Raw genomic sequence first — 16,325 nt, 5'->3', positions numbered from 1 at the left:
GGTTAGTTCATTACATGTAAATAATTCTACATTATATTTGAAAATAATTTTAGAACATAATTACTGTGACTTAAACCAAGTGATGGTTTAAACAAAATTTAAGAAAGCAGAGGCTTTTGTGGGGGAATCGTTATTTACTGCTTAAATGGGGACCTATCTAATCATGTTCTTGTAGACTTTGGCCGCAGTACAATGTTGGCATTCTAGCATTGCTGAGATTATAATTGAGAAATGATTTCATTAATCAACCTTTCAAAGCCATGCACATTATAATCTTACAATAGACTCTGAAATGATATCACCTAATTTGACATTATTCCCTTCTTGGATTTAAAATAATATGACATATATCAAAGTGTGATATAATATACACCTATACTAAAACTAAGAGAAGCTTACTTTTAACAGGCATACTAGGCATATCAGGCGTATTGGTTCATTATAAACAAAATATACAGAAAGTGTAAACATTTTAGGGGTTTTTCTTTGAGCACCTTGGCTTAAGAACACTCTGGCATAACTATGAGGAGACACGGTGCCAGTCCTGTAAGAGTTATAACAGCAGTAGCTATAACCTACTTGGCTTTTCTTTTGGGTCCCACATTGGCAAAAGGTATCTGAACTACATCCAAGGAATAAAAAGATAGTAGAACTTTGAACTTTGTGCAGATCTTAACAAATATACTACACTGGCGAAATATGAGCATGTCCTGTTCAGAAAGAATTCAGTAATGTACATTGCCATATTCAAAAAGATCTAAAGAAATATGGTACCACATTTCAAGTAAACAGTGTTAAAATGCTAAAATGATATAACACAAACAAAATACATAAAATGTATAACATTTATTAATCTTTCGGACAGAGACGGATGGATGGATGGATGGATGAATGAATGGATGGATGGATGGATGGGTGGGTGGATGGATGGATAGATAGATAGACAGACAGACAGACAGATAGATAGATGATTGATAGATAGATAGATAGATATTAGACGGTTAAAATAATTACGTTAATTCTGCTCTAGAGAGGTTAAAGGGTATCAGGGAATATGTTAAACTGTTCTAAATAAAGGAGGAGACTGAAAGTCCTAACACAAGTTTTGTGCAACTAAATAATATGATGAAAATTTCTTTTTTTTTTTAACATGGATCTCTCTGTTTGTTTTTTTCAGGTATCTGGGGATCAAACACAAGGTGCCGTGTTCCTTCATGAATTTCCACTAATTAGAAGAGAAAGCCATCAAGATGATTTTTTGTCTGACTTAATGACGAATCACAAGATTGAAGATCCGGTAGGACATTTCTCTTTGATATATACATTTGAGAGTCTGGTTGGTGTTGAAATATAGTATTATAAGGTATACAGGCAACATATACAGGCAATTATCACAAAGATCATTTTTGATTTCCATGGTGATCTCGTCATATACAATACCTTCTCCAATAATTGTTTCTGGATCTCCTTAAGAAAGTCAAATATACTGTAATGTGTCTGTGAATATGACATGTTTTTATGTTTTAATCCTTGCTGTGTGATTTGTTGTCATTCAAAAGAACAATATATTTGAAAAAAAATACATAGCAAAGGGAAAAATGGAAAATAAGCTATTATTTTCAACTCTACATGGTTATGTGTCTGCAGACTCCAACATCAACAGATTTTACATCTACTGTAATTGATAACATCCTTTCATTGGCTTTCCACTGCTGTTCATGGTCAACCACCAGATGTGCACGATCTGAAGATTTTCATTTTTGTGTGCCTGTTCATTAAAAATAGTAGTATATTTACTAAACAGCAAGTTGTCAGGAGTAGACAACCAACTTGCAAAATCAAAATGACTTTATTTTTTTTTTAAATCTGCTATTTAAGCCTAAATTGTTGTCGTCTGTTCTGTTTTTACTACAAACTGCTGTTTAGGTATAATTTCATTATAAGATTTACTTAAGGAGTTGTGAGCTGGCATTAGTTAATGAACATGTTCTTTGCTCACCATTATTATTTTTTTTATGTGTGGGATTTCAATATATATTTTTAGTACATGCTATATTAGCTTTGTGACTATGTGACTAGCTTTTTATAAAAACATTTCTTATCTTGTTTTTTTATGAACCCCATATTTCATGATTAAAGGAGAAGTAAAAGCAGTATAATCAATACAGCTTATTGTAATGGCTATCGTGCTGTGAGTCTATGGACCATTTTTAAGTCGTTTGACAATAACCAAGGATTGCTGATAAATCAGAGGTTACACTTTTTCCCTACCCTCTCGATCCATGCCAGTCTTGAACAGTGATAAAAGGCTGAGAGCCAAGGGTATTGCTGGGAGGGCTGACCTGGGCTAGTGCATTTTATTTGTGATACCCTTGCATTGCTAACCATGAGCCCCTGTAATGCTGAGAGACAAGAAACATCTCTGATTACAAAATCTGAGACAGTGCCACTTTATCGAACCATACCTGGAGTTAGTTATATAGCACAGTATGGGGGAACTGCTGCGGGTGCAGGTTTAATGCTGCAAATTTTAGGTTTATGCTGCAGGTGAAGGGTTAATATAAATATATGTTTTTATAATACTCTCAATGTATTAATATATTTGGAGTCATAATGTAATTCTTAGAACGTTTAAGAGTTTACGGTTAGACATAGGTAATTGTGTTGTGTAGAGATATGTAGAGGATGGACATACAATTTACCCTTGGGGTAAAGCCCCTGGTCTTTTTTCTACCAGACAACCCCCATGCTGAAAGTGCCAGAGGTCGATTATCTGTCAGTTGGTTTGACAAATATGAGGAATGGTACCCATGAAACTAAAGAACCATAATCACTGCAATATGCTGTAGAGTAGAGGTTATTATGTATAGACCGTCACTTTAAAAGGATCCAGGACAGGGTTGTTGCTAGGTGACAAATTGATCAGAGGCTTTGGCCCAAGGGTGTATTTTATGACCCCTTCCACCCAATACTAACTATATTTAAAAAAAAAAATAATTTAAAATGATTTTTGAAGTATATAACATAGACGAGGAAATCTGAAAATGTATGTGTTATCTCTCTTATATTACAAATTATAGCTATTCTGGAGACTCAGGGCTAACAATAAGTCAGTTCAGGTTAGCCCTCTAGCAATATAAAGACCTGCGGGGGTACATACAGCACTTTGATCCATTAAATTCTGCCTGAACTTTAACACAGTGAGTGCCTGAGCATTTTTCTTTATATTACAAGTCTGTGGGGAGTGCTGACCCTAGCTCGGTTGCACCATGTTTTCTTTGGTGGGGAGTGCTGCCCTTACTCTTCTTTTTACAATACCCCAATTCCTGGCACTGTACTTTGGAGAAGGAAAAGTATATTTTACAAAGCCGTGCCAGAAGTATTTGCTTGTTCTTAGTGGGTCTGAGGAACCATTTGCACACCATTCACTTTTTTTTTTTATGGGGGGTTACCATTTTTGTTCGTACCATGCTGGAAAACTGGATAAGAGTCCCAGAAAAGACATGGCACAAGCTTGTCAACAAATATTTTCATGGCGATGCAATGATGCAAGGTCCATGCAGGGCTTATCTCCACATTCAAGCACTTCTGAACATGAGCATCATCAGTTGGCTGTCTAGCTGGAATATCTGGGTTCCCCATCTTGGGAGCACTTGCATCGTGTTACCCTGTGTTCTTGGTAGACACCAATTTCAGCTCTACTTCTTCCCATCTAACTTTCATTATTTCAATTTATGTTACTTGCATTACCATTAACATGTATAGATTTTAAAGCCACACAGCTTTAAAAAACTAAAAGAGGTTCAAAGGTTCAACAAACATATATGTACTCTAGGCACAGTTGCATTTTAATAATGTAGGCTGTTTTTAACATTGCATTAGCTCTTGCCTTCACGGTGACATGCTAGCAGTAAATCTCACCTGAGAATAATTCAGATGTTTATTGGCTGCTGGCAGCACAAGCTCCCAGTAGCATTTTGTTTTAGCAACCACCTTTTTGGAAAGCTTAAATATCGGGATGTTATTCTAAGAAAGCATTTCCTCTCTGAGAAATGGCCATAATGTACCTTTAAGTGATCATAACAGCAATCTGAGATAAAAAAAAAAAAAAATACTATTTATCTGTTGAGAAAATGTTTTAGAATTACATTTATATAAGAAATATTCAAGGTTAGAGCTGCTTTATTAATTACAGAAAGCTTCACATATGCATATGACATGAAACACATCGTTGTGTTTTAGTTTTAAAAACAATAATAAAGAATTTAAGTGTTCTGTTGTTTATTGACTTGTTTACTAAATTAAATTAAAGAATATATATGAAATGACTTTGCCGTAGACAATACACATAATCTTTGGCTTTTAGTTCCATCACAGATATTTTGAATTGTTTTCTTTTTAAAAGCGTGGAGGAGAGCCATGTACATTAACTAAAACTATATTTAATCTGTTGCCAAATATCTGTCATATTTTGCAAAGGCAGAAATAGCATTACAGCGAAGATTCAAGGAAACATATAGCACATTTATTTGAAATATTTAAAATGGACTCTATTTGTGTTAGTCATCATATCTTGCAAATCTGAATATACTAGATTCTTCTATTCTCCTCATATAACCCTTTTCTTGTGTCCCAAACAGGGGGTGGTTTCATTTTCATGGATAAAAAACTGAACCCTTCAAGAGTTTATAATAATAATAATAATAATAATTACTGTTATTATTATTATTATTATTATTATTATTATTATCAAATTGATAGACAAATACAATGAAATACTTTAACTCATATAAAATGTCTGATTCCAAAACTTGAAAGTAAATATTAACGTTTATATATGAATATAATATTATATGTGTATATATAGATATGTGTGAGTATATAGGTCTTGAAAACCTGTGGATAGGACTGTTACGTCGACTATGTTGTGTATAAACTGCCATTAGCAATAAAGGCAGTCATTTTGCATTTAAAATGACCATTGAATGCATTCATATTTTGAATGCATTCATATTTTGTAGATTTATATCAGTGGCTTGAACAGCACCGTGGTATTAAACATACAGATATGTTGAGTGCATATTTGTGTGTGTGTGTGTGTGTATATATATATTTATATATTTTACTTATCTACAGACCGTGAGTGCAAGCCCTCATTTATTATACATTATAGTAGTTTTTGGCTATGGCTTTTTATGCACCCGGCATTTTTCATATTTTTGAGTGTGTGTGCTGGGTAACATTGTATATTGTATACTATATATATATATATATATATATATATATATATATATATATATATAGCTATTATACTCGAAAGGTAAATATGAAGGTAAAGCCTGTAATAAATATTTTATATTATTAGTTACAATAGGGCTTTCTGGTTGTCATTTAAATTCTAGCCATAATATAGTCGGTCTACCTAGGCATTTGAGCCTAATGACTTTACTTTGTTTGGCTTTTTGTTGGCAGCTGGGGTGGAAGTGGAAAGGGAAATATAAATCTAGCGCAATTTGGGGAGTACAAAGAACATAAAATGTCATATTGATGTACTATGGCTACAAGGTGGAATTGGCAGCAAGATTGTAGTAAAAAAAACGTGCGTACAAATGTTTTTGTAATTAATATATACAGAAATGTAGAAGGAAGGATGGAAGAAATGGATATGCTGGCTCTCTCTGCTTAAATAATTTATTGGGCTGTACAGTGACATTACAAGGTACATGTAGAATAACAGAGCTAAAGTATGACTTCCTGCACATAATATTCTTCGTTCATCATTCCCCCTACTTCATCCATTTGTGTGACTTACTTTTCTATGGTGTGGGACAATTCTGGGGGATACTTGTTTACATTTCTCCTAATGGCATTACTGGTAACAATGATTGGTCTGGTGTTTCTTAATTACCTAATGAATAGTCATTTTCAGCAATATAAACATGTTCACATTACTTAGTTTTATATACTCTTATGTGACTTAGTAATTGTGGTTGCTTTAAAGCTTCCAGAGACATAGGTCTTGATCCTGATTAGATACATATATTATTATTATTATTATTATTATTATTATTATTATTATTATTTAAGTATATAAATTCTGATAAAAAAACATTTACATTTGTCAGTTTGGGTGATCACAGTACATACCTAGTATTCAATACTGGAGTTCTCAGGACACAAATATTGTTTGTTTGTTTTTGTGTTGTGTGTGTGTCTTTTTACTGGCATATGATATTGTATAAGTAGTTTTTTTGGGACCATGGTATATAAATATGGTCATCTGTAGTTTTAATTTCCCTATTCCAAAAGTACGGAAACCAGAACCTGCAGTTGCCTATTATCTTCTACCATACAAGGGATCACGTGGGTCATATGAGTATAAATGAATCCAACACAACCCAGGACTTCCCGTTTTTTTGACTATGAGGTTTTCTGATCTTGTTTCTGGACTGTATTGTTCTCTGGCTGAATAGAGAGTATATAGAAATGTACAATTGTCATGACTGGGTGTGAATGAAGTTGCCAATCTGAGATAACTTTAAAAGCTTAAGAGTAGAATAATAACATGGGGCAAATCAAGGAGAGATAACTTTATGACGTGTCACTATGAAGGAAATATAATTTAGTAGAAGTGAAAGAAATTAGAATTCATAATATCTCAGCTAGAATTTATGGTGCTACATATACAGTATCATTTATTTAATGTACCAAAAGATAATTTTGCCAGGATAAACATTGTTGTACAAAATACAATGCTCCTAGCACTGCAAATATTATAAATCTGTGAGAACTTTATAAATGCTGAATTTTTTTTACAAGATATTTAAAAAACAAAACAAAATTATTGTTATTGCACTAACTGGGAAAACATGGATATAGTACCATTTATTATTACCATATGTTGTTCAATTTAACATACCGTTATACTCTTTTTTTTACCTGTGCAGTAACCAAACTGAGGTGCTTCATTGAAGAAAACAAGCAAAAAATGTGTTTGCTTTAAAATACATAGTAAACAAAAGGTAGGGTCGCACTCAGTCGAAATATACCATCACAGGGTGCTACTGAGCAAGGGTCAGCAAACTCCAAGAAATACGTAGTAATGAAAAAGATCTCAGGCACTCACTGTAATTGGTTCCAGGCAGATTCATTACAATGTTTTGACCTATACTGGTCTTTATCAAGCTTGATAAAGACCTGCATAGGTCGAAACGTTGTAATAAATCTGCCTGGAACCAATTACAGTGAGTGCCTGAGATCTTTTTCATTGCTTTAAAATACATGTCACCAAGATCTTAAAAAATACCATACAATACAATAAAAAGATATGGAAACTGAAATGTATAAACAGTAGAAACCAGCCTGCCATGATGAACAGAACGGTATAGCTGGCTACTGAGAAAAAGCTTGACTAATAATTGCTACCCGTCCCACTATGATTAATGACCTGCTTTTGGAGCCACTAAGATGGACCTACGCAGATGTCATTCACTACTCTCTGCGACACAGATTTAGCTTGCTGCCATCTAGGAATGTATATCTTGTGTGTTTGATTGGGGAACTGACAAGTGAAGACATTATGTAAATTACCCAAAAGCTTTTTCCAAGCCTACACACTTATATCATTCTCCTGTATCCTTTGCAGCCTTCTGCCCCTGGAGAATGACAGCGAGAAATTCTTTGGGATTTTGGTTGCTTGTTGGCATGTCTTCACTTGAAATAGCTGTCTGCCTTCTAAGGAATGCAAGCAGAAGCCATTCTTGGCCCATCCTTAGAAGCTAAATGTTGCTAGTCATTCCAATCTTGGGAGATGTATTGCAAGATTCTATCAAAGGCCTCCCAACCAGTGCCATGGTATCTGTGTAAATGCTCTAACTTATGCAGCAAACTCCCATGTACACTTATCATCTGTTAAGGAAAAGATAGAGATCCTTACAATAGCAGTGATATTATTTTTTTATAATGGGCAAGACAAAACTGAAATATTCTTGGTAGTTTTCTGAAAACAGAGAAGTCTTCATTTTTACTCAAGATTCATAAACGTAAACTATATTCTCTCACCTGATCAGCTGCAATTCCAAACTGCTACTTTCACTGGGTGTTGATCTGATCCTCTAAAAATTCGACCACGGTAGCAATATCAATTGTAGACTTAGGCCCCGCCAAAATTGTAGTTTCATCCGAATACAGTTTTAGTTTCTCCTGAACCAAATTTGATCCATTTGTTCATTAGTTTTCAGATGAGATTCAGCTACTTTAATTTCGGAATTTCATCTTGACAAATATAATTCTGATCCATGCCGCTGTTTAGTAGATAACTCCCTAAATTGGTGCCCTTGTGGGATTGCCATATTCAAGGGTACCAAATTAGGGAGCTGTTTAGTAGATACCTCCTTTTTGGTAAACATATGGCAATCCCGAAAGGATTAGGGAGAAGCTAAAAGACCATAATTACAAAAAGAAAGGGCTTCAGTCAACTATGCTAATACCAAGTAAAAAAATTAGTTAGTAAATGAAGGAGGTTAAATCCTTCCTCCTGCCCCTACCCGCCGTGCTGCAAGTAGAGGCATGTCTACTAAACAGAATAGTCAAAATACTTGCCGAGGTCAGGCACACAGAAAGGGACACAACGATGAAGAAAGCCAGAAGTCAAGGATATCAGAAATCAGGGAAGTCAAAACGAAGCCAAAGTCAAATACCAGAAAAACGCAATCAGGAACACACTCTCAGATAACCAGCTAGTGGAAACCACGACAGTGCACTGACAAAAAGGTAATTTGGGCTTAAATAACCCTCCTTAGGCTGTAATTTGGTGTCTCTGACCCCAAAACGTATGTGTGCGCCTATGACGTGATGCCACACGCACGCCGGCACCATCTTTGAAGTGGGCGAAGGTAAGTTTATTATAAAAGTCCGGCCCACAGCGGCCGGCATTCCTAAGAATGTTGCACCCACTGGGGACCGGAACAGAGGGAGAACAGGTAGCTGCCTGCCGAGCCCAAGGTAAGTTTAAAACATCTCTGATGGCGTGGATGCTATGTTTGAGTGCAGCCACGCTGGCAGAGATGTCGGGAGTCGTGACAGGATCCATGCCAGCTCTCCCAAAGGTAATTTATGAGTGTGTGAGAAAATGTGTATAAGTGTGTCAGTATCCGTGTATGTCTGTCAGGGAATGTGTTTGTGTGTGTGCCTGTCAGTGAGTGAGTGTGTCTGTTTGTCAGTTAGTGTCTGTTTAGGTGTTTTTACTCACCTTTTTTTCCCACACCGTGCCAATCTCATTGCGGTTATCCCCGCCTCCATGGCTGAATTAATCAATCTTTATCATCATAGCCAAGCCAATGCTTTCCCATATGCACTAATCAGCATCTCCTCATAGAGATGCATTGAATCAATACATCTCTATGGGGAACATTCAGCGCTTCCATGCAAAGCATATGGACACTGAATGTAGGTTCTACACACTGCACACTGTGCAGCTCTGGACTAAGAATCACTTATAGTGGTCATCTAAGTTACTGTCATTAGAAGTGTTATGTTTACATTAAAAAAGCTTGCAGTGAGAAGATATAGACACCAGAGCAACTGCATTAAGTAGCAGTGTTTCTTGTGATTATAGCTTCCCTTTAAAAATAGCATTGCTGTTGTTTGAAATTAAGCTTTGTAAAAAAAAAAAAAATGGCTCCTAACTTTTTTAGCTGGCTCCTAGATTCCAAGCAAATTTGTCAAGCTTTGATTTTGACTATATCAGTTGTATGATGGATGTTCTGCTCTATCTCCTGCCTGATGGGATATTTTAGCCTTTTAGCTATACTATGTTTGATTGGTCCATGTTGTGAATTTTTATGATACTTTGTATGTTGTAGTGAAAGTTTGGAAGATGTCTGTATGGAATCCTGCTGTAACCTATCCTAAAATACTACGGTATTATGTGATTATGAAGCTAATGAGTAAAACTTGTTTAATCTAATCTTCTTTCTCAGATAGAATAGAGAGCCGACACTGGGTTTGCAGCTGTGTCAGTATGAACATTTTCAGAAGACAAGTTGCAGATGGTGGGTGCGTTCAGAGTGGAGACGGGATACAAGAATGGAGAGGAAGGAAGGACAGTGAAAAAGTCCTCCACTTGCCAAACATGTCAGCTGTGACTCCTAGTCCTTTAGCTTACAAAAGAGATATTGACATAGTAAAGACGCATTTTGGGATTTTTTGTGTGCGTGTTTATCCTTGCAGCCTTTAAAGGGCTTGCTTTCAAGATGCTGTGAATATGGTATCCTTTGGCACAAGAGCTAAGCAGCACAGCTGAATTATACTCATCACTTCCTCAGGCAATTCAATGAGGCATAAAGTGAAAATCTATAAACTATAAAACTAGCACATTTGAAGTTAATAAAAGCTAACTGGCTAGCGTATCTGCAGAACAGATCATGCATTGTTCTCCAGACTAAGACTGCTGTTCTCACATTTTAGATGGGGATATGGTAAGAATAAACTGTGCCCGATTATTGTATTTATTTATGTTATAGTCATACCAGATATTTGAGGTTGGGCTGGTGATGTTTAAATTCTACACTTTCAATGGTATGTAGCAGTCATGTACATTTCTTACAATAGGGAACATAGGATTAGATATATAGGATTCTCTTGCGTAGAAGCCATAAATGCTGTAAATGCACTGTAAATAGTTTTCTGTTACACCAAAATATATGCTATCATGCGTTCATTCTTTGGCTTAGCTGGAAATAGTAAGAAAGGCATGTCCAAATAAATGCGTGCTATTTTAGCATGCCTATCCTGAACATTTACCATTTCTACACAGTCTATGCAGTTTCCCAGGAGATACATTTAATATTTCTGTGTTTTGTCCTGTTGTAAATAGGAACAAAGGCTATGGGTACATTCCGTTAGCCTAAACTACTGATGATTAACTATGGTAATACAGATGTTGGTTTATTATATTTCTCATGATCCCAAGAAAGCCTAAAGGTTGTTTGAAGATCGTATTAAATATAATTCGCTAAAGTTTGCCATTATACCTATATTACATCAAGGAGCAGTTCTCTGCATTTTATGTTTGGGGGATAGTGTTGCTTAGTTTCTCTTACGCTGTGTGTTTTGTTTTGACTTTTGAGTACCGTATGTTTATTTGGCTCTATTGCTGTATTTGTATTTGGGTATAAAATAAAACTTGTTTTAAAACATAATAAAACTTATTTTATAAAAATTATTATTATATTTTAGTGTGCCGCTTTGCTTTTGTTATAATACTTTTCCCAAGTGAAAAATGTCATAAATAATGTCTTTTATGCACAAACAATAAAGCATCTAAAGATGTTTCAACAGAAAATATTGTACAGGACTCGTAAATCTTCTGCTTTTAACTTATATTTTAGGAAATGCTGAACTGTTCTAAACTGTTCTAAACTGGATTAGGCTACCAGCTAGTGATAGGCACCCTCTGGCATTGTGTGCGGGAGTCAAACAAGCATGGGCAGCTCTAAAGTAATATCAGAGCTTGCACTAGCAGAGCACTGGGCAAAAAAAAATTTAATCTGCAGAGCATTTTATCCCCAATGTCAGATCTGTTGCCAACTTGATATCCTGCAAAGGAAACCTGGTGGTCCAGGGGCTGCAGTACGAGATATCTGTATTTCGTTGCTGCGATGACCTATTACCACTCTGTACCCAGTGTTGAAGTATGTGCATCAGAGAAACACAAACCTCCCACCGCAGCCACCAGAGCACCAGGGAAATGACTAAAGTGATTAATATGTAATAAAAACTAATAAAATGCAGGTCACTGCATATGGGTGGGCTTTGTTTAAGCCTGATGGGAGTTGTAGCTCTGCTAGAATAAAACACTGAATTATAAATGCTTGGAATAAAATTCCCTAATCGTGATTTTTTTATATATTGATTACACTTGACATACATCTGTTCTAGTTTTAAATTTCTAGAAACAGAATCAATGTCAACAACGGGGACTAAGGAAGTTCAAGCAGCAAAAAGCAGATTGAGTATTGAGATGACAGAATTGCCGTCGTTGGTCAAAATAGCACCAAGTGAATGAAAGTAAGAAATATATTCCTTTCAATTTAAATTTTTATTAAAGCTACGGGTTATTATATTGTGAATGGGTTAGTCCGCCCCCGTGTGTTCTGAGCATGACAAAAAGTGGTAGAACACGTATGATTTAGATGGGAAAACAGATTCTGTAAATTAGCTTTCAATTATCCAGGGCAAAGTAAAGGAAAAGCATTGAAGGCGTAATATATACACCACTTACATAAAAATTTATTATGCACCCCTCCCTAAGAGCAGGAGCCATGTGGATTCAATTACAATATTGCAGTCATCATGGTTAAGTTATAGGGAAGTCACCATCGTAATATACTCTAGGCAAATAATTTCTCACGCATCAGCCTGCTATCTTCTGATAATGTAAGGTCAGGTTTGACATGCCAAGAACGAATGATAAATAGCTCTGATCGCTGAGTTAGCGATCCCTTTTCTAACCTGTCCCAGCAGAACAACCCTCACTTACCAAAACTAATGTTGTACTTTGATTACCTGCTATTCAAATATGCAAGGTCTCTCGTCAGCTTCCCTTAACCTTCAGCATCTGCATTTGAAAGGTCAACTAAGCTATCTAAAGTGACACTGACTCCCATGGTGAAAGGTACAGTTACAAAAAAAAAAAATAACATTGTAGAAACACAGGAAGAAATATGAATATAGTCAGCATGTAAAGCAAGCCAGGTCACAGGGAAATCCAAGACATGGGGGTAGTTAACCTGGTCATGACAAATCTACAGAATGTTTTTAAGAAGGGTCATTCCAGGGGCAAAAATATTGCAGGTTAACTAAACCACTATTGGACTGGTCCCACAGTGCAGGGCAGATTTCAAAATACACATGCTAAAGTTTTCCTTACTTTACAAGTTTTATGGCTGTATGAAGCTATGGGTGTAGTCAGTGAAAACCACAGACTCTCAATGCTTAATTAGCCTAATATATTTATATACAGTGAAAACACAGTTTGATTTATACAGACCTCTCCATCATTTCTCCTCTTCAAGAAGTGAGTCCTGTTTAGGATGTAAGATTTACTGTATGGTTCAATTCATAATCTAAAGCAGGGGTTCCCAATTCATTTTTCACTTGGAACCCTTTGACATAGTGTATCAACTCCCCTCCCCACCACACCCAAGGTAAAAAAATAAAGTGCGCCTTTTTTGTATGTGCTGGTGTGTGTATCTGTGTTTGTATGTGCCAGTGTGTGTATCTGTGTGTGTGTATATGTATCTGACACATAGATAAACACACACTGGCACATAGTGGCACACAGATACACACACTGACACACAGTTACACACACCTTGACACACAGTATGTATCTGTGTGTGTGTGTGTATCTGTGTGTCAAGGTGTGTGTATCTATGTGTCAAAGTGTGTGTATCTGTGTTTGTATGTGCCGGTGTGTGCCAAGGTGTGTGTATCTGTGTTCATATGTGCCAGTGTGTGTATCTGTGTGTCAGTGTGTATATATGTGTGTGTGTGTGTGTGTGTATGTATCAGACACACAGATACACACACACACTGGCACATAGTAGCACACAGATACACACAGACACACACACCTTGACACACAGATACACACACTCAGATACACACAGTGACATATACACACACTTGCATCCACAGATACACACACTGGAACATTCACACACACATACACACATTGACACATACACACAGTGTCATATACACACACTGACACACACTCAGATACACATAAACTGACACACACACACACATAGGCACATACAAACAAACTGTTATACACTGGCACATACACACACACACCAATACACACATACTGACATACACACACAGTGACACATACACAAACTTTGACACACAGATACACACACTGACATACACTTAGGCACACATACTCTTTGACAGACACACATACACACTCACTGACAAGCACACATACTCTTTGACAGACACACATACAAACACATATACACTCTCACTGACAAGCACACATACATTCTCACTGACAAACACATACGCACTCACACACTCACTGACAAGCACACATACACTCTCACTGACAAACACACATACACTCTTTGACAGACACACAAACACATACAAACTACCTAACAGACACACATACAAATTTTTTTTTTTAAAATATTACCCAACCCAGCCTCCCTACTTTTGGGAGGGCTGGCATGGAGTCTCTATGTCCCTGATGTCCTGTGCCGCTGCTGAGTGGCTGGGCATGTGGTCTCTGTTGTCCAGTGGGGCTGCTGAGCGTCTGGGCATGCGGTCCCGTGTGGGCGTACAGTGTGGGTGGCGAGGGAGCTGAGCAGGGGAGAGTGCTCTCTCGCCGCCAGCGGCCATTTTGTTTCCCGAAATTTTGGCAGAACCCGATTTGTGTTCTCACAACCAATTAAAAAAAACTAAGAAATGACTGCATGATAAATTAGAGCTTAAACTGTGTACTGTAAGGTGGATTATATCTCTTAATCACTTAAAGGGATACTTTAAGTACCAAAACAACTTGAGCTTAATGATGCAGTTATCGTAGATAGATCATGCCCCTGCAGTTACACAGCCCTAGCCACTCCTCCTCGTGTGAGTAAAGTTCAATATACAGAGCAGGGGATACAAACTTTTAAAGGGACACTATAGTCACCAGTTTTTTGGCACCTAGCCTTGAATTCCCGACATTTGTGACTTTAGTGAATAAGTCTGCTGATTATATGAACGTATCAGTTGAATAGATGAGTTAAGGACATGCCATTTTTAGTGTGATTACACTTCCCTCATTGCATGGGGTATTTTTCTATAATTTTCATGAAATAAATTGTTTACATGCAATTATAATTCGGATCTATTCCAAATGTGGTATATTCTCTGCAACATATAAAGACATCACTTATGCTTATTGCGAGTATATATGCTTGTTTACTACTTCCCGGCATTAGGGTGTGCTATTCTGACCTACAAAAGATGGACTTTAAAGCTGTTAAGGTGCCATAGGACAACTTAACGATCTGGCCCTCCCTTCAGCCCAAATACTCGATCTCCGCTCTGATCGCGATTGGGGGACCTGTCTGACAACCCAGGCAGTCCCCCTGCAGCCAATCCAAGACATGTGATCGCGGTGACTAAATTTCTGTGATGCTGTTACTCGCAGACTGAATAGATCTGATTCCCCACTGGTTCTCCATTGGTAATTATTACTCTCCTTATTCTAAACCTTTGCCTGAACCAGGGCCGTCTTTAACAAGGGGCAAACGGGGCAGCTGCCCCGGGCCCTGTTGCTCCTGGGGGGCCCAAAGCAGCTGCCCTGTGGGCCCCCTGCCTGCAGCCAGGTCTGAACAGCCCACCGGGATACCAAGAAATATTCTGGTGGGCTGCAGCAGGTGAGGTAATCAGGGCCCCCCCGGCCCTTTAAGAGAGCTCCAGACCGTCCTCTGTCTTCCTGCCTGCTGGGAGGAAGTGTTGTGAGGTCACTTCCTCCCAATTAACAGAGTGCCGCTGGGGAGGAGGCAGCATACATGGAGAGAAGGAGGAGGTACAGGCCAAGAAGAAGAAGACTCCCATCAATCTCAGCCATCCAGCTCCCACTGGATTCCAGGGAAGCCACACTTCTGTAAAGGTAAGGAGGGTGGCTAAACTATGTAAATTGATATGACTGTGTGTGTGTGTATCTGACTGTGTGTGTATATATCTGACTGTGTGTGTATGTGTATCTGACTGTGTGTGTATGTGTATCTGACTGTGTGTGTATGTGTATCTGACTGTATGTGTGTATGTATATCTGACTGTGTGTGTATGTGTATCTGACTGTATGTGTGTATGTATATCTGACTGTATGTGTGTATGTGTATCTGACTGTATGTGTGTATGTGTATCTGACTGTGTGTCTGACTATGTGTGTGTGTATCTCACTGTGTGTGTGTGCATCTGACAGTGTGAGTATCTGACTGTGTGTGTGTATCTGACTGCGTGTGTGTATGTGTATCTGACTGTATGTGTATATCTGACTGTGTATCTGACTGCGTGTGTGTATGTGTATCTGACTGTATGTGTATATCTGACTGTGTGCCTGACTGTGTGTGTGTGTATCTGACTGTGTGTGTGTATCTGACTGTGTGTGTGTCTGACTGCATGTGTGTATGTGTATCTGACTGTATGTGTATATCTGACTGTGTGCCTGACTGTGTGTGTGTATCTGACTGTGTGTGTGTGTGTGTATCTGACTGTGTGTGTGTGTATCTGACTGTATGTGTATATCTGACTGT

General features: G+C 37.5%; 1 protein-coding gene across 1 annotated transcript in view; it reads left to right on the top strand.

Moving 5' to 3' along the window:
* The window catches only part of ADAMTSL1 (ADAMTS like 1), a 918,974-nt gene that overhangs the window by 201,478 nt on the left and 701,171 nt on the right, over positions 1–16,325 (top strand). The window contains exon 2 of the mRNA XM_063455242.1: positions 1,178–1,297. Coding sequence (XP_063311312.1) covers positions 1,178–1,297 — 120 coding nt within the window. The remainder of the gene's footprint in view (positions 1–1,177; positions 1,298–16,325) is intronic.

Source organism: Pelobates fuscus, chromosome 5, assembly GCF_036172605.1.
Source record: "Pelobates fuscus isolate aPelFus1 chromosome 5, aPelFus1.pri, whole genome shotgun sequence".
Lineage (NCBI taxonomy): Eukaryota > Metazoa > Chordata > Amphibia > Anura > Pelobatidae > Pelobates > Pelobates fuscus.
Note: the sequence above shows the minus strand (reverse complement) of the source record. Positions and strands in the feature narration are given on the sequence as shown.